This window comes from Chiloscyllium punctatum, chromosome 2 (genome assembly GCF_047496795.1).
Source record: "Chiloscyllium punctatum isolate Juve2018m chromosome 2, sChiPun1.3, whole genome shotgun sequence".
NCBI classification, from domain to species: domain Eukaryota; kingdom Metazoa; phylum Chordata; class Chondrichthyes; order Orectolobiformes; family Hemiscylliidae; genus Chiloscyllium; species Chiloscyllium punctatum.
In genome coordinates this window covers 495,547-517,290 of record NC_092740.1, presented here as the reverse complement: position 1 = coordinate 517,290, position 21,744 = coordinate 495,547, and the positions used below count along the sequence as shown (strand labels likewise).

General features: G+C 42.0%; 1 protein-coding gene across 6 annotated transcripts in view; it reads left to right on the top strand.

The window, feature by feature from the left end:
- The window catches only part of LOC140493806 (nipped-B-like protein), a 523,989-nt gene that overhangs the window by 306,927 nt on the left and 195,318 nt on the right, over positions 1–21,744 (top strand). For all 6 annotated transcript variants that reach the window (XM_072592747.1, XM_072592718.1, XM_072592708.1 and 3 more), the window contains 3 exons: positions 915–997; positions 8,503–8,635; positions 17,340–17,483. In XM_072592747.1, the coding sequence (XP_072448848.1) occupies positions 915–997; positions 8,503–8,635; positions 17,340–17,483 (360 nt within the window). The remainder of the gene's footprint in view (positions 1–914; positions 998–8,502; positions 8,636–17,339; positions 17,484–21,744) is intronic.

The window sequence follows — 21,744 nt, the reverse complement described above, 5'->3', positions numbered from 1 at the left end:
TGTGGTTGAGGCACAAAAAGATCAGCCATGATCTGACTGAATGGCAGAGCGGGTTCAAAGGGCCAGATGGCCCACTCCTGCTCCCAGGTCTTATGTTCTTATGTGTCATTTCATTCTGTATTCTTTTATAAATGGGAACATTTTCTCCTCTTTAGTCTGTCCAAAACCTCTGTGATTTTGAAGCCTACTATCAAATCTTCCCCCCAGTCTTTCTCTCTTTCCCCATTCTTCTCCCTCCCACCTCTTTCCCCTCCCCCCCCCCCCCCCCCCCCCACCTCCACCCCCCCCCCACCTCCACCCCCAACCAAAGCAAAACTGTCAAGTCACATGACACCAAAAGCTTGTGATCTCAAATGAACCTGTTGGACTAAAATCTGGAGTGTTACTCCTTTGTCACTTCATCTGACGAAGGAGCAGTGCTCTGAAAGCTTGTGATTTCAAATAAACCTGATGGACTATAGTGTGGTGTCGTGTGACTTCTGACTTTGTCTACCCCAGTCCAACACCGGCACCTCCACACCAAAGCAAAACAGATCAACTTCTCAATTCTATCTTCGTAACTTCCTCTTTGCTGAACCATTCTCAAAAATAAAACAGGAAGAGCTCATTGATACTCATTATGGATTGTTGGCAATAGCAATAGCTAAAATTTTGAAATGGGGTTATTGATGCCTTGTTGTGCAGTTGAAGTACTTGCAACAAAAACACTACTTGTTAATATATCATCCTTTTATAGAAGATGCATTGGCAATGCATTAACAGCAACACAGGCAGTTCATTCAAATACTCTTCTAATATCACCCTGGGAATTAGGTCTTGTTTGGTATCTTATTGTAAAGGTGTATGGATAGCCCTTATCTCTCTTTTTGTTCCAAATTGAGATGTCTATTAGTTTTCCGTGTTTCGTCTTTCAGGTTGATCAAGATGTCTTAATTACCAACTCATATGAAACAGCAATGAGAACGGCCCAGAACTTTCTATCAGTCTTCCTCAAAAAGTGAGTTCAAAGGATCTAATTATAAACATGAAAGTGAGTCCCTGTGGTGAGTGTTTTAATTTTGAAGCAGTGGAAGTTTTGTTGTGTCTCATTGCTTCACTGTTGCCTCACAAGGTTTCAGTGTCCGAATCTTTGAGACACCAGATACTGAATTCCTTGACTTCAATCCTTACCATTTCCTTGAATCCCAAGGGTCAAACCGCTTTAAAGGTGGTTACTGTGGCTCAATCCTATGGCTATGGATTTTGTATTATTCTGGGTATTTAAGTTATCCAGTGCAAAAGTATCTGCATCACACAAGTGTTCTCTCTGTGGCTGAACAGAGGATTGCTTGGTCTTCCAAGGATGATCCTATCCCTCTACCAGCTCACAAGAGTCTTCATGTCTAGATATGCATATGTACAGGCTAAATGCAAGCTCTGCTAGGAACTGTTTATAATATAGCCGCTGGACCAGTTATGTGATAGTGTTTGTAAGCATAGAGAGACATTGGCATAATGCTAATGTCATTGGGCTAGTATTCCAAAGGCCAAGACTAATGTGCTGCAGAGATGGGATTAAAATTCAATTAATAGATAAGAAATTGAAGATAATCCTCAGTAATGGAAACCATGGAAATCCAGGTAGTTCTTCTATCATGCGCATTATTAAATGCAATTTGGCTGTAACGTGATTTATGAATTGCAGACCCTTTTTATAAAGCAAATTCCCGTTCGCTGTTTTGCAATTCTATTCCCGGAACTATCTGAACAGCAAAACCCAGTCTGGGAATCCTCTGTCTGCAAAATGCAAATTTAGTGTGTTCAGCTAAAACAGGAATGCAATCAGCTCTGCCGACCTTGAAACTTAGCTTGAAACTGGGAATTGTAGTCAACATTTAGAAGGCACTATGTTTCAAACCGGGGGAGCATCTTGAGGACTGGACTTCCACGTTGGCATCACATGGTCAGTCGGCTCATGCACTTTCTGGTGAAGAGCTTCATGAAAGGTACAGTGCTGTAGTCAGTGATTTAAGTGTTAAATTTATTGCATTATTTCATTAAAATATATGATTTAAAGATTTACTTAGACTGTGCTTTTGTTTGTGTTAGGCTAACTCATATTTTTGTTATCATTTTTACTGGGTTTTTTTGGTGGTTCACTAATACTGTTCTTCCCATAGGCCCCATTATTTATATTGTGTGATTTTCTATAACAGTGTTGCACAGGAGCACAACTACCGCCTTATCAGCGAACTACCTGTAGAACAGATTATTGTAAAAACCCATCTGGTTCACTAATATCCTTTAGGAAAGGAAATATGCTATTCCTACCTGCGTAGAGGTGGTTCTGGAGGGAGTAATTACTGGTAGACTCTTATTTGCCCTCTGAAATGGCCTAGCAGTTTACTCCAGGATGATTAGGTTGCAGAATACATGCTGCCCTTGCTAGCTACAAACAGGTGCCATTAAAGAATAAAATTATTGTTGGGCCAGCTGTATGTGGGAATGCTTGTAAACAGAGTTACTGGGTCAGCTCAGTGTGATGGAATATTTATAAATACAGTCACTGGACCCATTCATTGTGGGGGAATATTTATAAATATATGGGAGCTTTGTTGGAGCCACTTTGGAGGGTTTAAATTAGTCTAACTGAGGAGGGGGAGATCCAAAGCAGTAGGGAAACAAGAGAAGGCTGAGGACAGTATAGAGGTTAAAGAGAGCAAGCTTAAGAAGTTAAGGTAATATTGGTAATCCCAGAGCTAGTGAGGGCAGGCAAGAGCACGAAGCAAGTGAAAGTCTGGGTTAAATTGCGCATATTTCAATGCAAGAGGCCTGGCAGGTAAGGCAAATGGACTTGGCACAGGGGTGGGTACATGAAACTGGGATATTATAGCTATTACAAGAAACACGGCTGAGGGAGCGACAGGAGTGGCAGCTCAATGTTCCAGGGTACAGACGCTATAGAAAGGATAGACGAGGCAAGAGACGAGGGTGTGTTGCATTTTTGATTAGGGAGAGCATCACAGCAGTACCAAAAGAAGTCAATCTTGAGTCTGTGTGGATAAAACTGAGAAATAAAATGGGTTAGATTATTTTGATAACGTTGTACTGTTGGCCTCCCAGTAGTCAGCAGGAAATTGAAGAGCAAACATGTAAGGAGATTGCAGGCAGCTGCAAGAACAATGGGGTTGTCATTATAGCGGATTTTAACTTTGACTGGGACTCTCCATCTCAGAGTCTTCCAGCCTCATTCCTGATGAAAGGCTTTTGCCCAAAATATTGACACTCCTGCTCCTCGGATGCTGCCTAAGCTGTGTTTTTCCACCACCACACTCTTGACTCTAATCTCCAGCATCTGCTGTACTCACTTTCATCTGAGACTTCCAGAGTGTTAAGGGTTTGGATGGAGAGAAATTTGTGTTCAGAAAGAAGGTCTCATGCAGTATGTACATGGCCCTACTAGAGAAGTGGCCAAACTTGACCTCCTCTGAGGAAATAAGGCAGGGCATGTGACAGAAGTGTTGGTTGGGGAGTACTTTAGGACCAGTGAACATAATTCCATTAGTTCTAGAACAGTTATGGAAAAGGATAGGTTTGGTTTGCAATTAATTATCTAAATTGATGCAAGGCCAATTTCGATGGTCTTGGACAGGAAATTTCAAGAGTTGATTGGGGGAGACGCCGTTTGCAGGCAAAGGGGACATATGGTTACTGGGAAGCTTTGAGAAGTGAGTTAATTAGGCTTCAGGGTTGATACATTCCTGTTGAGTGAGGGGTAAGGCTGGCAGGAGTAAGGAACCCTGGATGACTACAGTTATTGTGGCTCTGGTTTTGAAAAAGAAGGAAGCATCTGCTATGTAATAGGCAACTGGGATCAAGTGTATATAGAGGGTGTCTGAGTACATTTGAGAGCAATCAGGAGGGCTAAAAGGGGGCAAGAGATGGCTTTCACAGATCAAGTAAAGGAGTATCCTAAGAGATTTTACAAGTACATGACCAGCAAAGGATTAGGGAGAGAATAGGGCCTCTTAGAGATCAACAAGGTCATCCATGTGCGGAGCCACAAGAGTTGGGTGAGATCCTAAATGAATACTACTTATCAGTATTTACCGTCAAGAAAGGTATGGATGCAAAGGAGTTTGAGGAAATGAGTAGTGATATCTTGAAGAGCATCCACCCTACAGAAGAGGGGGTCCTAGAAGTCTTAAGATTGATCCCTGGGACCTTATGAAGTATGGGAGGCTAGGAGGAAACACTGTGGGTCTGGAAGCAGAGACATTTGTATCATCGACAGCCAATGGTGAAGATCCTGAAAATTGGAGAGTGGCTAATGTGCCATTATTTAAGAGTCTTCAGGGAAACGCCTGGGAGCTGCAGCCCAGTGAACCGAAGGTCTGTGTTATGTCAGTTTGTTAGAGGAGATTCTGCAAAACTGGATCAACAAACATTTGAAGAGGCAAGGATTCATTTGGGATAGTCAGCTTTGTACATGAGAAATAGTGTCTCATGAATTTGAGTATTTTGAATGAGTGGCCAAGAAATTAGATGAGGGCGGTGCAGTAGACACTGTCTACATGGACTTTAACAAGGCCTTTGACAAGGTATCATATAGTAGGTTTTTGAGTACGGTTAGATCTCTCAGGATCCAGGGAGAGCTAGCCAATTGGATTCAAAATTGGCTTGATGGTAGTAGAGGGTGGAAGTAAACAGTTGTTTTTCAGACTGGAGGCCTATGACCAGCAGTGTGTCACAGAGATCACTGCTGGCTCCACTGTTATTCATATATGAATGATTTGGTTGAGCATTTAGAAGGTATAATTAGTAAGTTTGCAGTGACACCAAGGTTTATTTGGAAGCATTAGCTTTTGGAGCACTGCTCCTTCATCAGGGTAGCTATGGAGCAGGACCATAAGACACAGAATTTATCGCGAAATATTAGTGTCATGGAACTGAAATGATATATTGAACAAACCTAGATTGCTGTTAAGTCTTTCGTCTTTTAGAATGGATTACAGGTTTCAGCTCATTAACATGTAAATGCTTCATAGCTACCTGATGAAGGAGCAGTGCTCCAAAAGCTAGTGCTTCTAAATAAACCTGTTGGACTATAACCTGGTGTTGAGATTTTTTGCTTTGTCCACCCCAATCCAACACCTGTTCCTCCACGTCATAGATATAGTAGATAGCCAACAGCTTTTTTCCCATGGTAGGGGAATCTAAAACTAGAAAATATAGGTTTAAGGGGAGAGATACAAAAGGATCCAGAGGGGCAGTATTTTCCACACAGGGTGGTGAGTATCTGGAACAGGTTGCCAGGCATGGTGGTGGAAGCGAGTACGATTTTGCGATTTAAGGAATATAGACAAAAAGCAGGCCAATGGAACTAGTTTAAATTGTGAAAAGTAGGCGGCATGGACAAGTTCAGCTCAAGGGTCTGTTTTCCATGCTGTAGACCTCTATGACTCGGCCAGCTCAATACGGAAGTATTTGTATGCACATTTGCTGGGCCAGCTCAGTCTGGGAGAGTATTTATAAATACAGTCGCTGGGCAGCTCAGTGTGGGTGTATTTGTTCACTCAATCACTAAGGCAGCTCTGTGGAGGTGTATTTATAAATAGAGTCTCTGGGCAGCTCAGTGTGGGAATGCATTTATAAACACAGCTGCTGGGCCAGCTCTGTGCACAAGTGTTTGTGAGCAGAGTCACTAGGCAAGTTGTGCAAGAGTGTTTAAGCGCCGTCTCTCTGCCAACTCTGTGGTTCCATGATTCACTGGGGTATTGCACTGGAAACTAAGCTTATTCTCAACTTTACATGGAAACAGAGAAAATAGATGCAGGAGTAAACCGTTTGGTCCTTCGAACCTGCACCACCTTTCAACGTGATCATAGCTGATCATCAAATTTCAGTACCCCATTCTCACTTTCTCTCTATACCACTTGATCCCTTTAGTTGCAAGGGCCATGTTCAGCTCAAATGAACTGGCCCCAACAGGTTTTTGTGGGGCAGAGTTCCACAGGTTCACAACTCACGAGTGAAGAAATTCATCCTCAACTTGTGCATGAAACACAGAAATCTAGTATACAAATGCAGCAAGTAATCAAGAAAGCTAATGGAATATTGGCCCTTTTTCAAGCAGTGTAAGAGTAGGGAAGTCTTGTTGCAGCTGTACTAGTTGTTGGTGAGATCACATCTGGAGTTCTGAGAGCAGTTTTGGTCCCCTTATTTAAGGAAAGATATTTCATTGGAGGTAATTCAGAGACTGTTAAATAAGATGATCCCTGGCATGGAGGGATTACCTCAGGAGCATGGGTTAAACAGATTGAGTTTAGAAGAATGAGAGATTATCTCATTGATTCTTGAACAGATTTACAGGATAAGTGCTGAGAGATTTTTCGTCTCATAAGTGAGTATAAGACCAGAGGGAATGGTCTCCGAATAAAAGGGTGACAGTTTAAGATTGAGATGAGGAATTTCTTCTGAGGGCTGCGTGTCTTTGGAATTCTTTGCTACAGAGGGCTGTTGGGGCAGAGTCCTTCTGTATATGTAAGGCTGAGGTAGATTCTTGATCAGTAGGGGATTCGAGGGTTACCAGGGAAAATGCAGGAAAGTGGACGTGAGAGATGTCAAATCAACCATGATCCTAATGAATGGCCAAGCAGGCTCAAGGGGCCAAAGCAGCCTACTTTTGCTCCTATTTCTTAGTCTTATCGTATCTTGTCACCAGTCCACAGAGCAATCACCTACTTGTTGCTAACTACATACCTGTTTGTACATCCACCTATTGGTTCCAGTTGGTCTGCAAACGATATTTCAACTCCTGCTGAAACCAGCAGCTGTCTAAATAGTGCTTACAATGAGGGTCAGTTACTTGCTTTCCAAATATGCAGCAATCCTCCAGCAATCCTTTGCTTTAAAAGAATTTAAAAGAACATGATACTGATTGAGGATGATCAGCCATGATCATAATGAATGGCGGTGCTGGCTCGAAGGGCAGAAAGGCCTACTCCTGCACCTATTTTCTAATTACTTTCTCATTTCAGTCCACAAAAAGTCATAAGGAAGAATCACATATCCTGGCATCATAGACATCTTGCTGCACTTATATTAATCAACCTGCATTGATATTCGGCCATCACAAATCCTCAAGACCTCAAAGCACTTCTCAAAGACCAGGGCAGGACTTACACAGTCAATGGTAGGGCCCTGGTGTTATAGAACAAAGAGATCCAGAGGTACAGGTTAATAGCTCCTTGAATATGGAGTCACAGGTTATTGAAGACAACTTTTGGCATGCTTGCACTTATCAATCAGAGCATTGAGTTTAAGAGATGGGATGTCTTGTTGCAGCTAGATAAGACTTTGGAAGGCTACATTTGGAGTATTGTGTGCAGTTCTGGTTGCCCTCCTATAGAAAGGATATTGTTAAAATAGAAAGAGTGCAGAAAAGATTTACTGGGATGTCATCTAGACTGAATATTTAGAGTTATAGGTTGAGAGAGATTTTTCTCCCTGGAGCATAGGAGACTGAGGAATGACCTTATAGAGGTCTATATTACTATGAGAGAAATAGGTATGGTAGGTTGCTGACAGCTTTTTTTCCCATGGTAGGTGAATCTAAAACTAAAGGGCATAGGTTTAGGTGAGAGGGGAGAGAGAGAGTCCAGAGGGGCAGTTTTTTTTCATATGGAGGGTGTTGAGTGTCTGGAATGGGCTGCCAGAGGGTAGTGGTGGAGGTGAGTATGTTTGTCATTTAAGAAACATTTGAACAAGTACACAAATGGGATAAGTATGCAGGCAGGTGGGACTAGGTTAATTGTGAAAACTGAGTGGCATGGACAAGTTGGGCTGAAGGGCCTGTTTCCACGCTGTAAACCTCTATAACTTTATAACAAGTTGTTTTTCAAGCATAGATAAGCAAACCTGCAAAACAGATTTACACAGATTCCGACAAATACCAAAAGTTATTTGAACAAGTCTAAAGATATAGCCTGATAGAAACATTGGAAACAGGAACATATGTAGGCCATTCGGCTGTTCAAGCCTGCTGTATCATTTGTTATGATCATGGCTGATCATCCAACTCCATTGTCTTCTCCTGCTTTTCCCTCAAATCCTTTGATCCTTTTAGCCCCAAGGGCTATAGCCAACTCCTTGAAGTTATACAATATTTTGGCCTCAATTTATTTGTGGTGAATTCCACAGTTCACCACTCTGGATGAAAAATCTCTCTTCACTAAGTCCTATCAGTTACAATATTTAAAAGGCATCTGAGTGGGTATTTGAATAGGGAGGGTTTAGAGGAATATGGGCCAAGTCTGGCAAATGGGAGTAGATCAGGTTAGGATATTTGGTTGGCATGGACAGGTTGGACCAAAGGTTTGGTTTCCATGTTATACATCTCTATGCATCGAAATATTTACCCCATGTCTTAAAGACTGTGACCTGAACTGTGGCTCTGGACTCCTGAAATTTGTGCTCAGACTTTGGTGTGTGATCAGTAATGAATCTCTGTTTCTTCTATAGGTGTGGTAGTAAACAAGGGGAAGAAGACTACAGACCACTCTTTGAGAACTTTGTTCAAGATCTCCTTTCCACAGTTAACAAACCAGAGTGGCCAGCAGCGGAATTGTTGCTGAGTCTGTTGGGAAGATTACTGGTAAGGAACTGCTTCACAGATATTCTTATCTCAGTTGAGGCTTCATGTTTTCGACTGACCGGTTCTAAATTCAAAATTTAAAAGTATGAGCAAATGCATTTTCTCAGACTTGTATTCTGGAAAGCAATTTAATTAGCTGATTACAACTGGATATGTGACATCTTTAAATGAAGATTAGGTGGCACAGTGATTAGCACTGCTGCCTCACAGCGCCAGAGACCCGGGTTCAATTCCCGTCTCAGGCGACTCCCTGTGTGGAGTTTGCACGTTCTCCCCGTGTCTGTGTGGGTTTCCTCGGGTGCTCCGGTTTCCTCCCACAATCCGAACATATGCAGGTTTGGTGGGTTGGCCATGCTAAATTGCCCATGGTGTTAGGTGAAGGGGTAAGTGTAGGGAATTGGGTCTTGATGGGTTGCGCTTCAGCGGGTCGGTGTGGACTTGTTGGGCCGAAGGGCCTGTTTCCACACTGTAAGTAATCTAATCTAATCTAAAAAATACTAACAGTTTAATGGAATGCTCACTCGGTCTAGCTATCATCCTGTTATGGAGGTAATGCCTTCAAGAGACAAGGATGCTATGCTGTAAATTATGAGCCAAATTAGCAATTGTTAGTGTCAAATGTGAGATGTACTAGCTGAGTTGGAATTTAAAGGATCAGAAAAGCAGTTTTAGGGAATGAGTTTGCAATGTTTTAAAAAAAGTGATAAAGACTTTTCCCATTCGCCAGTGGATTAACTATTGTTGTTCACTGGTTCCCTAAACAACCCAGATAAAATGTGCATGAGTCAAGTAGGGAAATAAATTACTGATTATCTAAGGACATCAGATAAGTTTCTGGAGACGACACTTTGAATAAACTTGCAGCTTCTCTCAGGCTAAGGTCCTTTAAGAAATATTTCAGATTGCTCATTCCAAAATACTCCACAAAAACAGACATTTCCTTTCATCCATGTAGTTTTTGGTCTGCAGACCTTTACAGGTGTGTTTCTTTTTCCTACAAACAGAATTGGTCCAACTTGCACCTAATGCATTGTTTATTAACCACACTCAAGGTAGAAAGGTCTTCTGGTCTGGATAAGATGCATCCCAGGTTACTGAAGGAAGTAAAGTCTGTGATAATGGAGACTCTGGCTACAGTCTTCCAGGAGAAAGTGAGCTCTGCAGATGCTGAAGATCAGAGTCGAGAGTGTGTTGTTGGAAAAGCACAGTAGGTTGGGCAGCATCCAATGAGCAGGAGAATCGATGTTTCAGACCAGAGCACTTCATCAGGAATCTTGATGAAAGGCTCTGGCCCAAAACGTTAATTCTTTTGCTCCTCGGATGCTGCCTGACCTGTGCTTTTCCAGCAACACATTCTCGACTGCAATCTTCCAGTACTTATTGCATATGGGAATGGTGCAAGAGGATTGAAAATGTTACTCTCCTGCGAAATAAAAAAGGAAATAAACTTACCATTGTTGAGCAGACAGCCTAATGTTGGTTGTTGGGTACTTGGAGGAAATGTTTCAGGGCAAAAAGAATTCTTACTTGGAAACACATGGGTTATCAATGATAGCCAGCGCAGATTTGTTACAAGAGCAATGACATTTGACAAATTTGACAGTTCTTTGAAGTATTGAAGAGGGTTTATGGGTGTTTGTTAGTTTTATTTATTTTTAGACATCCATTTGAGGGGGAAAAAAAGCAAACTTGTTCGCAAAATTAAAATTCATGAGATTAAAGGACCAGTGGCAGCATGGATATGGGATATGCCAAAGAGAATAGTAAAATCACTTCTGTTAGTTTGCTAGAAAAGCACAGCAGGTCAGGCAGCATCCAAGGAGCAGGAAAATCAATGCTTTGGGCAAAGACCCTTCATCAGGAATGAGCTTTTCCAGCACCACTCTAACCTAGGCTCTGTTTTCTTAGTAATGCAGAAGGGGGGATTTGCTCAAAGTGTTATGTTACTGCAGATGGTAAGAAATTGCTTTTGCTTACAGTATTGTTGGAAAATAGAAAACACTAGAACAATGTGCATCATGCAACAGCATAAATCTGTATCATCTTTTACTATCTGGTGGTGTGTTAAATACGTAGTTGATGCCGAACCACATAGGGGATACTTTGACAGACAACTGAAAGATTGGACATGGTTTTTAAGGAAGGACTTAGAAAGTATTTCTACTCACCTGTTACTGGGTTCTACACTCTCCTTTAAGGTATTTGAGCATTTCTTTCCATTCAGTAAGCCAATGCTCTGGAATACACCGCGAGAAATAGTGGTGGAACCTGTTTCAATGGTAGCTCTCAAAAGAGATATTGATAAAATTAAAGGAGAATTTTTCAAGGCTCTGGCACAAGGTAGAGGAAGAGGGATAATTTAATTGTTTCTATGCAAGTTCTTTGGTAAACTTTTATGTACTGAATGATTCATTCTCTCTCTCTCTCTCTCTCTCTCTCTCTCTCTCTCTCTCTCTTTTTCTCCCATTCTGTGATGGGAGTGGGAAAACATTTGTGGTCAGGTAGAGGTTTCAACAGACGGCTGATGGTTCAGTCGCAGAGAAGCTGGGATGGGGCAAAGATCAACCTAGTTATTGAGAGTGGAAATGTAGTCTTGATGAAGCAGAGTACATGAAGTCAGAAACCAAGCTTGATGTCAAATAGAAAATGGAAATTGTAAACAGACAGTAGCCAAGATGGGGGAATCTATGGATGGGAAATAGAAATGTGATGGGAACTGCGGAGGATTTTTTTAAAACCACTGTTGCAAATATTTTTTATAATGGAGGCTGCTGGAACACCTGACTGTAAGCATGAACAGTAAGGAGAAAGTGAGGACTGCAGATGCTGGTGATCAGAGAAAGATAGAGGGCGGGTAACAGACCAGCACAGGGTGTCCAAGTGAATGGAGTGTGTTAGAGGTGGGAGAAGCGGTCCTCTGAGGGTGGGTGGGAGTCCTGATGGAAAAAGAGGTGGAGGCGTGAAAGAAAGTTAGATGTCATGACATATGTCAGGTTCATTGATCTGTGAGCATAGTGGGATGAAGGTGTAACCTTTACTGAGGACTGATCATTCATCCTCAGCGAGGGTGAGATGTGGGGGGATGGAAAAATACATCATGGCTGGGAGCTAGGACCTTGTGTGGGGCTGGATTTGGAAGTGGGGGCAGTGAGTGTCTCTGTAGTGGGTGTGGTTGTGATATCGTGGGTGATGTCACCAACTGAAGTGATGCACACCATGGGGGTTGGGGATATCCACGGGAAGTGGGAAAAAGCAGTAAGCTTTGCAGGAAAATATTTGGGAGACAGTGCAGCCAGTGTGAACTGTGCAACTTGGAACTCTGAGCATAGGGAAAGAGATGCTTTTTTATTTTGGTTTATAATTTGTAAGGTTTTTTTTGTGGATTATAGTTTATAAAGATTGTACTCTGTGGTGGCAAGGACCAGGGAATAAGGGCCTGAGAGTATTGAGATGGAACGTGCAATGAGACAAGGGTATACTTGTGCAGCTGTCACTAAAGGTAAGCATAGAACATTACAGCGCAGTACAGACCCTTTGACCTGTGAGACCAATCTAAAGCTCATCTAACCTACACTATTCCATTTTCATCCATATATATCCAGTGACCATTTATACACCCTTAAGGTTGGCGAGTCTACTACTGTTGCAGGCAGGCCATTCCATGCCCTACATGGGGAAGCAGGACAAACTATTGAGTTAGATGATCAGCGATTAACCCTAATGAATAGCAGCGCAGGCTCAAGGCTCAATAGCCCCTCTCCTATTACGGTTTTCTCTGCTTCTATCAGGTCACACCTTTTGATTGTTTACATTTGTAAAATTCTTTGTGAATCTGCTTTTACAGCTTGAAAAATGACTTGCAAAGTGTTGCGATGTCTTGAGAATGTGATGTGGCCTTGTACAAATGTGAGTTATTGCATAAAAGTACAGGGAGATGTCATGAATATGACTTTTTTTATTTGTATATACTGATGGAATTTGGATATTGCCAATTATTTCCCAATCTTAGCTGCCCTTAAAGTTGCCGTAGTCCTAGAAGACCATGAAGTTGCGCTTTCATTAGGAAGAGATAACTGGTGGTGACCGTATGGTGGTTTAAAATATCTCGGGTGAGGGGCAAGGTTGAGCAGACAGGACCTTCATGATCACCTCAGCCAATACAAGAATTTAAATCTGTATAGTTGGTATCACTCAAGGAGGACAGTGAGAAATTCCCAAAGTATATAGAGAAGTTGTCAAGTGGGTGGATAGTTGGTAGATCTGTTTCAATGTAGAGGTGTATGCGATGAAGCTGCTTGCTAGAAAGAACTTTAAAGGACAACATAAAATTGTGTGCAGTTGTACACTAGAGGAAAGATGTGATTGCATTGGTGAGTGTGCAGAAGTGATTTACAAAAATGGTTCCAGGATTAAGAAATTTCAATGATTAGGATAGATTGAAGAAGTTGGGACTGTTCTCCTTGGAAAGAAGTCATCTGAGCAAGAGATTGAAATAGGTTTTCAAAATCATGAGAGAGTTGGACGTAAGAAAAAGCTGTTCCCGTTTGTGAAAGGAACAAGAATGAGAGGGCATAGATTTAAAGTGAGTCAAGGGTGATGTGAAAATAAAACCTTTTTTTCCTCAATTAATGGTCTGCATATGCAATGTATTGCCTGACAATATGGAGGAGGCAGATTCAATTAAGGCATTTAAGGGAGCTTTGTAATGATTATTTGGATTTTAAAAATGTGCGAGGATAAAGGGGAATTAAACAGGAAATTAGCAATAGATAATGATTCTAGTTTGAAGAGCCAGTGCAAGTACATTGGGCTAAACAGCCTTTACACCGTAATTTTGAGATTCTTTGTGGAGCTTGGAGGGGAAATTGTTGGAAGTGGTATTCCCATGCTTCTGCTGTCTTTGTTCTTCAGGGTGGTAGAAGTCCTGGGTTTGGAAGGTGCTGTCTCAGGAGCATTGAGTCACTGAAGTGCATCTTTTCGATGGATCATGCTGTTTTGACTGCATAAGTTGAAGGGCATGACTGTTGAAAGAAAAAAGAGCTTGTGATGTGGAAAATATAACTGCAAGGGAGATGGAATAAGAAAGAGACTGTGGGGCATGGCAAAGGAGGTTGGTAAGGGTGGGGTGGGGGAGAAGAAGGAATGTGGAGATGGTTGCATGAAGTGGATGGTGAGGAGACTTATCTACACTACTCTTTCTTTCCAGCACTTGGCTCATAGCCTTGAATGTTATGGCATATAATTTTATCAAGATTGTGAGTTTTCCACCTCTTCTACCATCCTAGGCATTGCATTCCAGATTCCTACCACCGTCTGGGTGAAAACACGTTTTTCTCAAATCCACTCTCAACTCCTAACTTTTAGATTAAAATAATGTCCCCCCCCCCCCCCCCCCCCCCAAAAAAAATCACATCCCCACACCCCACTATTCCTGGAGTTGTCACAAAAGTTAAAAAGTGCTCACAGTTCCCATTTACCTGACCAGATTTGTAAAGAGCACGGGCCAAGTTTCTGTGCTGGAGAAAAAATATTATTTATACCAAGTAATTAGACTCTAGCTACAGAATAAGTGATTGAGCTGTTGACATATAAGTCTATTAGTAAAAACTCTAATCTCCTTTATAAACTCCCCCCTGTATACCAACACACAAGCTGAAGGGGGGAAATGGGTTATTGGCTGACAGGAAAACACCTGAAAGACTTTGTTCCAGAGTTTGGAAACACTTCTACAAACAAATGATGGTAGACAGTTGGAGCTCTCTGCCACAAATGGCCACGAATGCTAGATTGGTTGTTACTTTTAAGTCTGGTATAGTTAATTTTTTGTTAAGCCAATGGTATTATGGGGATATGGGTCAAAGGCAGCTATATGGAATTAGGCCCCAGAAAAGCTACAATGTCATTGAATAATGGAACAAGCTTGAGGGGCTGAAAAGTCTACTGCTTATTTGTTGTTGCTGAGATCATTGATTTTTCTCCTGACCAGCACATTACTTCAGTCACCTTTCTCAGATGTTTCCACTGGTTGTTAAGGGACAGTGGCTAAGTCAGTTTTAAAATTTCCTGACTTATCAGGTAAAATTTAAAGCTAACCACAAATGTTGGAGGAAAGATAAACTGTCTTAATGTTTAAGGTTAGTTTTAACTGCAGACAGCATAGGGGCTGCTCCCAAGTTGGAGAAGGACTGAAGCACACTCTCTCTGCAACTTGTTCCCAGTTCCAAGCTGTTCAGATACCTGAAAACCAATCATACAGTTATTGGCAGGCAAAAAGTCTCTGTCATCGATGCCTAATCAATTGTCCTAGACTAATTTTGTAGCCGACAAGAGCTATACACCTTCAACTCACTCAAACTGCAATAATTCCTTCAAATAAGGTTTTAAAAAAAGCCCTTTCACATTTCAATCTACAGATTTTTTTAAAAAGCACAAGTGAAGAGTTACATTCCTTACACATGTGATTGGTGGTATGCAGGTAACAGCAATGCTGTTGCTGCTTCAGCACCAGATTTGTAAGACACACTCCACCTCTTCAGTTTTGTATTCAAAAGACCTTGTGTAGCCCTGAATATTCTACCTCCCATAAATGTTGAAAGAGAAACTCCTGAAACTGAGTAGGTATCATCAAATGAAAGGAATGCCAGCCTATGGTGAGCACTCAATTCAAAATGGTTGAAAACGGTCATCTGTGTGTTTTTGGGTCTCTGGATTGATTGGCCAAGCTTCATCAGCCACTTGACAATTCTGGCTCCTTGGTTTTTCCGCCTTGAACTTTTATTCCACAATAATCTTACACTCTTCAACTGATATCGGGTTTTATTAACAGATCTGCCCTAAACCCTTTTCCTTCCATGTCCATTTTAAATGTCAAATGTTGTCTCGGTTGTTTTCCCCCTTTGATCCCCTTTCTATCAGATTGCTATATGGTATGGACTGGCCTATTTCTGTGCCAGCAATTTTACTGGCTTTGTGGAGTCACGAGGTGACTTTCTGCAGAAACCTCAGCATCTGAAATGCTTCTGTTGGTGCAGTATTTATATGACTGACTATAAATTATTGTAAATGTTGGTATTTCAAAAACAAAACACTCTACTGAAAATCCAGTGCTGCTTTCTGAAATTCTTTGTTATGAAGTCAGTCTGTGGAGATGAAATCCATGTTGATTGTTTATCACTTTTATTAAGTACCAGCATTTTAAGTTGTTTGAACATATGTTGCTAATCTCTGCAATTTTGAAAATTGTGTGTAAATGTTTGTTATGTCAGATTCTCCACGGTTGGCATAAACTGCTGGAGGCATCCAATGACTTGCTATCCAACTTCCAGACAAAATGGATGCTTCCATTGGAGCTTCTCTGCTCCTTACGTTTCCTCTTCTTCTCCCCCTTTGGTCTCTCAGTGGGTATCACTGTTTCTGGTGGGTCCTGGCCTGGTCTCTTGGCAGCTCCACTGTCGCCTCTCAACCTAGTCTCGATTGATGGGCTGTGAAGGGTTCCAGCCTGGGATCTCGACGGCGAGTCGGGACACATGCCTGCCCAGGCTTGTTCATGAGGCGTTGGAGGAGTTTGGGGAGGCGGCAATTTCAACAATAGTGACAGTATCTGTGGCAGCAAGAACAGACAGCAGACCGAGATAAGCAGAGGTCTCATCAAAGACTGAACTCCTGATTTTCCTAGTTTAAATTACAAAAGGCTTTCATGTAAACTACTATCTATTTCTTTATTTTTTTTCTGCTACTGTATGAAGTAATGCTTAGCTTTTTAATTCTCGATTCTCTTACTGCTTTGTACCTAAGAAACAAAAACAGAAATTGCTGGAAAGCTCAGCAGGTCTTAGCAGCATCTGCAGAGAGAGAAGCAGAGATAACATTTTAGGTTGAGTGATCGTTCCTTGGTACCTAAGATGGCGCCATGTGTGGGGACATTAGAGACTTTTCACTCTACTTCTGTTCTAAAATCTAAATATAAACTTGCTGAGCAAGCGAGGATTATGGAGGATAAGCACTATCCCATTGGACATTGTGGGAACTTGCATTTGTTTCAGTGCATTTTGAGTCATAAATCAAGTGAGACTATTGTTCGTTTTTGCAGTCCCCACACATGGCGCCATCTTAGGTACCAAGGAACGATCACTCAACCCAAAATGTTATCTCTGCTTCTGTCTCTGCAGATGCTGCTAAGACCTGCTGAGCTTTCCAGCAATTTCTGTTTTTGTTTCTTAGGTACAAAGCAGTAAGAGAATCGAGAATTAAAAAGCTAAGCATTATTGAGAAGAATAATCAAATTTGAAGTTGGGGCCTAGTTTCGAGGGAGTTACTTGAATTTAAAAGAGCAAAATATGAATGAAATTAAACCAACCAGCGGACTGTTAAACTATGGACATCACTGGTAAGTGTTTGATGAGCTTGAACACTATCTGGTATATTTATCCCAAGGAACTGGCTGAACCATTGCCACCAGACTTAAGTAGCTAGTTTCAGGCTGTGTCTCTGACGCAATCCATATTTCTGCTGCTCAGGTATTCTGTTTTTTAGCCAAATCTGGTGTATAATGATGAGAATGTGTTTGAGAGATAGTTGTCATAATTAGTCATTTACTTGAGAAAAGGTACAGGAAAATTATATATTTGGACAAAGGTTTAAGGTGGGAAAATAGTGCCACATGGCCACTGTTTCAAATGTTTTATTTTTATGCTCCTGAATGCAGGTTCATCAATTCAGTAACAAGTCGACAGAGATGGCTCTCAGAGTAGCTTCTCTTGATTACCTGGGAACTGTAGCAGCACGGCTGAGGAAAGATGCTGTATCCTGCAAAATGGACCGGGAGTCAATTGATCGGATACTCAAACAGGTGAGGCGGAGGTTTGGATGGTTAGTTATTGGGGAATAGGAGGGCTGCTTCGTCTTCTGGGGTGTTTGGGAGTTGTATATTACATGCTATCATACATTCCTGTGGTAAGGCCATAATGATCAGTCCTGGGGAGAAACCAATGTAATGGAAATGTGTGGGAATATATAGGAGTTATTGGGGTTGATATGTTTCTGTTGGGAATTTTGGTGTTTATTTTAAGAATAATTGACAGGAAATGACCTTTGATCCATCTAGCCTGACCCATATAAAGCTTCGCCCCATGCAAGCATGATCTGCTAAGGGAGGCAATAAACCAAACCAAAAACTCAGGCCAGTATTAGATTAGATTAGATTAGATTCCATACAGTATGGGAACAGGTACTTCGGCCCAACAAGTCCACACTGACCCTCCGAAGAGTAAACCACCCAGACTATTCCCCTACCCTATATTTATCCCTGACTAATGCACCTAACACTATATGGACAATTTAGTATGGCCAGTTCACCTGACCTGCACATCTTTGGATTGTGGGAGGAAGCCCATACAGACACAGGGAGAATGTGCAAACTCCACACAGACAGTTGCCCAAGGCGGGAATTGCACTCGGCTTCCTGGTGCTATGAGGCAGCAATACTAACCACTGAGCCACCCAGTGTGTCGGGAGAAATCTAAGGAGTTACTGTCTGAACCCTCAAGCCGTTCAACCCATTGAGCCTGCATCACCATTCACTGAGATCATCGTTGATTTTTTGTTAATCTTCAACTCTACTTTCTTTTTCTCTTGATTCTTTTACTAACTATCGCAGTCTTAAATATACTAATGACCCAGCCCCTCTGGTAAAGAAATCCCATATTGACTACCCTCAGAATAAAAAATGGTTTCTCATCTCTGTGTCTTAAATATATGACCCCTTATTTTGAGATGATGACTTCTAGTCCCACAATGTGAAACAAACTTTCTACTTTGTCAAGTCCACTAAAAAAAATTTGTTTTAATAAGACTGCCTCATTCTTTTAAACTCCAATGAGAACAAGTCAAACGTACTTAGCTACTCCACGAAAATCCCTGTGCGTCCAGTGAATTTTTCCAGAACTTCTTTCAATGCCATTATCTTTCATTATATAAGGGGACCAAAATGTTCTCAGTATTCCTTATTTTAACTCTATGCTTTCCTTTAGTTAGCCAATCCCTCATCTATGTGAACATATTTCTACCAACACCAATGTTCCCTCTATGCAGTGTGGTCAGGCAGGGACTGAGGTTCCCCCCACACACCAATTGGCATGCTGATAAATTGGCTTCCAGTTACAGAAGCCACTGCTGTGCACAGACCTTGGAGGTCTTTGGCACAATGCCAAAAATTGTAGGTAATGTGGCCCAACAACCTGGGCTTTTATTTTGTTAAGTGACCTTGTATTCTGTATCTTATGAAATGCCTTTTGTAAATGCAAATATATTACAAATACTGATTCCTCTTTATCCTTCATGTTTATTACCATTTCAAATGTCCTGATAAATTTGTTGGAAATGTTTTCCCATTCATGAAGCCATACTGATGCTGCTTGATCATATTATACATTTTTCGAACATAGAGCAGTACAGCACAGACCCTTCAGTCTTCGATGTTGTGCCGATCTTTTATCCTACACTGAGATCAAACTAACCTATCTTCCAAGAGTCGCACCTAATGTATCTGACTCTACAACCACTGCTGGCAGTGCATTCCACGCACCCACCACACTCTGTGTAAAGAACCTACCTCTGACATCTCCCCTAAACCTTCCTCTAATCACCTTAAAATTATGTCCCCTCATGATAGCCATTTCCGCCCTGGGAAAAAGTCTCTGACTATTCACTCTATCTTTGCCTCATCATCTTGTACACCTCTGTCAAGTCACTTCTCATCCTTCTTCACTCCAATGAAAAAAGCCCTCGCTCCCTCAACCTTTCTTTATAAGACATGCCCTCCGGTGCAGGGAGCATCCTGGTAAATGTCCTCTGCACCCTCTCTAAAGATTCCACATCCTTCCTATAATGAGACAACCAGAGCGAAACACAATATTCCAAGTGTGTTCTAACCCAGGCCAGTAAAGCACAGGCAGCATAGCCTAGCTGCTCTTAAACTCAATCCCCCTGTTGATGAAAGCCAACACACCATAGGCTGCCTTAACAATGCTATCAACTTGGGATGGCAACTTTGAAGGATCTATGGACATGGACCCCAAGGTCCCATCTGTTCCTCCACACTGCCAAGTATCCTGCCTTTAACCCTGTATTCCACGTTCCAAAGTGAATCACTTCACACTTTTCCAGGTTGAATTCCATCTGCCACTTATCAGCCCAGTTCTGCATACTGTCAATGTCTCGTTACAACCTACAATAGCCCTCCACACTATCCATAACTCCTTCAACCTTTGTGTCATCAGCAAACTTACTAACCCAACCTTCCACTTCCTCATCCAAGTCATTCATAAAAATCACAAAGAGCAGAGTCCCAGAACAGATCCCTGCGAAACACCACTTGTCACCAAGCTCCAGGCTAAATGCTTTCCATCTCACAGTACCCTCTGTCTTCTATGGGCCAGCCAATTCTGTATCCGGATAGCCAGATTTCCCTGTTCACCATGCCTCCTTACTTTCTGGATGGGTCTACCATGGAGAACCTTATCAAATGCCTTGTTAAAATCCATTTATACCACATCCACTGCTCTTCCTTCATCAATATGTTCTGTCACATCCTCAAAGAATATAGTAAGGTTTGTGAAGAATGACCTGCCCCCCTCAAAGCCATGTTGACTATCTCTAATCAAACTAAGATTTTCCAAGTAATCATAAATCCTGTCTCTCTGAATCCTCTCCAATACTTTATACACCACAGACAAGTGATAGGGGCTGCACGGTGGCTCAGTGATTAGCACTGCTGCCTCACAGTGCCAGGGGCCTGTGTTCGATTTCTGCCTAGGACAACTGTCTGTGTGAAGTTTGCGCATTTTTCCCAGTGTCTGCATGGGTTTCCTCTGGGTGCTCCAGTTTCCTCCCACAATCCAAAAGATGTGCAGGTCAGGTGGATTGGCCGTGCTAAATTGCCCATAGTGTAAGGTGCATTAGTCAGGGACATATATACAGTGGGGGAATGAGTCTGGGTGGGTACTGTTCGGAGGGTAGGTGTGGACAGGAAAAATGGCCTGTTTCCATGCTAATGGGGATCTAATCTAACATGAGACTGACTGGTCTGTAATTCCCAGGATTATCCTTTCTTGAACAAGATTCTTGAATAGATTCTAAGTTTTCCTGATAACAGACATGAAGCTAACTGCCCTGTAATTATTTTGTTTTGTCTCTCATTTTGAAAAAGTGTGTTGCACATGAAGCACTCTGGCCCTCTGATACTTTTCCTGATCTTAAGGATTCTTGAAAGAAGACTACCAATATCTATTACCATCCACTAACTAATTCCCTTAATTTACTGGGATGCAACATATCAGCATCTTGTGTGTTCACATTCTGCCTCTTCCAACTCCACTCTGGGTATCGTAGTCTAAATTTCTATCCTGCAATGGTGCCATATCCTTTTTACTTGTTAAGTCTTTAGGTTGTGTGCACAGCCCAGACCATAACTGAAGCCAGCCAAACTTCCATCTGTGGACTACATTCATGCTTCTCAGTGCTGCAGTAAGGCTGCCAATCTCCCACCACCCCCATAATGCTTTCCGACAACCTCTTCTGTCAGGCAGAAGACACAGAAGCGTGAACACGCATCAATGGGTTCAAGAACAGCTTCACTGCATTTAATGACTGTGAAACATTGTAAATAGGCAGCGTGGTGGCTCATGGTTAGCATGGCTGCCTCACAATGTCTGGGACCCGTATCTGATTCTAGTCTTGGGTAATTGTGTGGAGTTTGCACATTCTCCCCATGTTTGCATGGGTTTCTGCCAGGTGCTGTGGTTTCCTCCCACCATCCAAACATGTGCAGGTTAGGTGGATTTGCCATGTTAAATTGTCCCATAGCATTCAGGGATCTGTAGTTTACGTGAAGAGTTCGGCTTTGGGGGAGGGGTGAACGGAGGTGGGTCTCAGGAGGGTGTTTGGAGGGTTGGTGCAGTCTTAGTGGACCGAATGACTTCTTTCTGCACTTTAGGGATTCTATGATTGCCAATTGTTGTGAAAACCTATCTAGTTCATTAGTATCCTTTTGGAAAGAAAACTGCTGATACCTGTATGTGACTCTAGGCTCTCTGAAATGGCCTGGTAAGCAA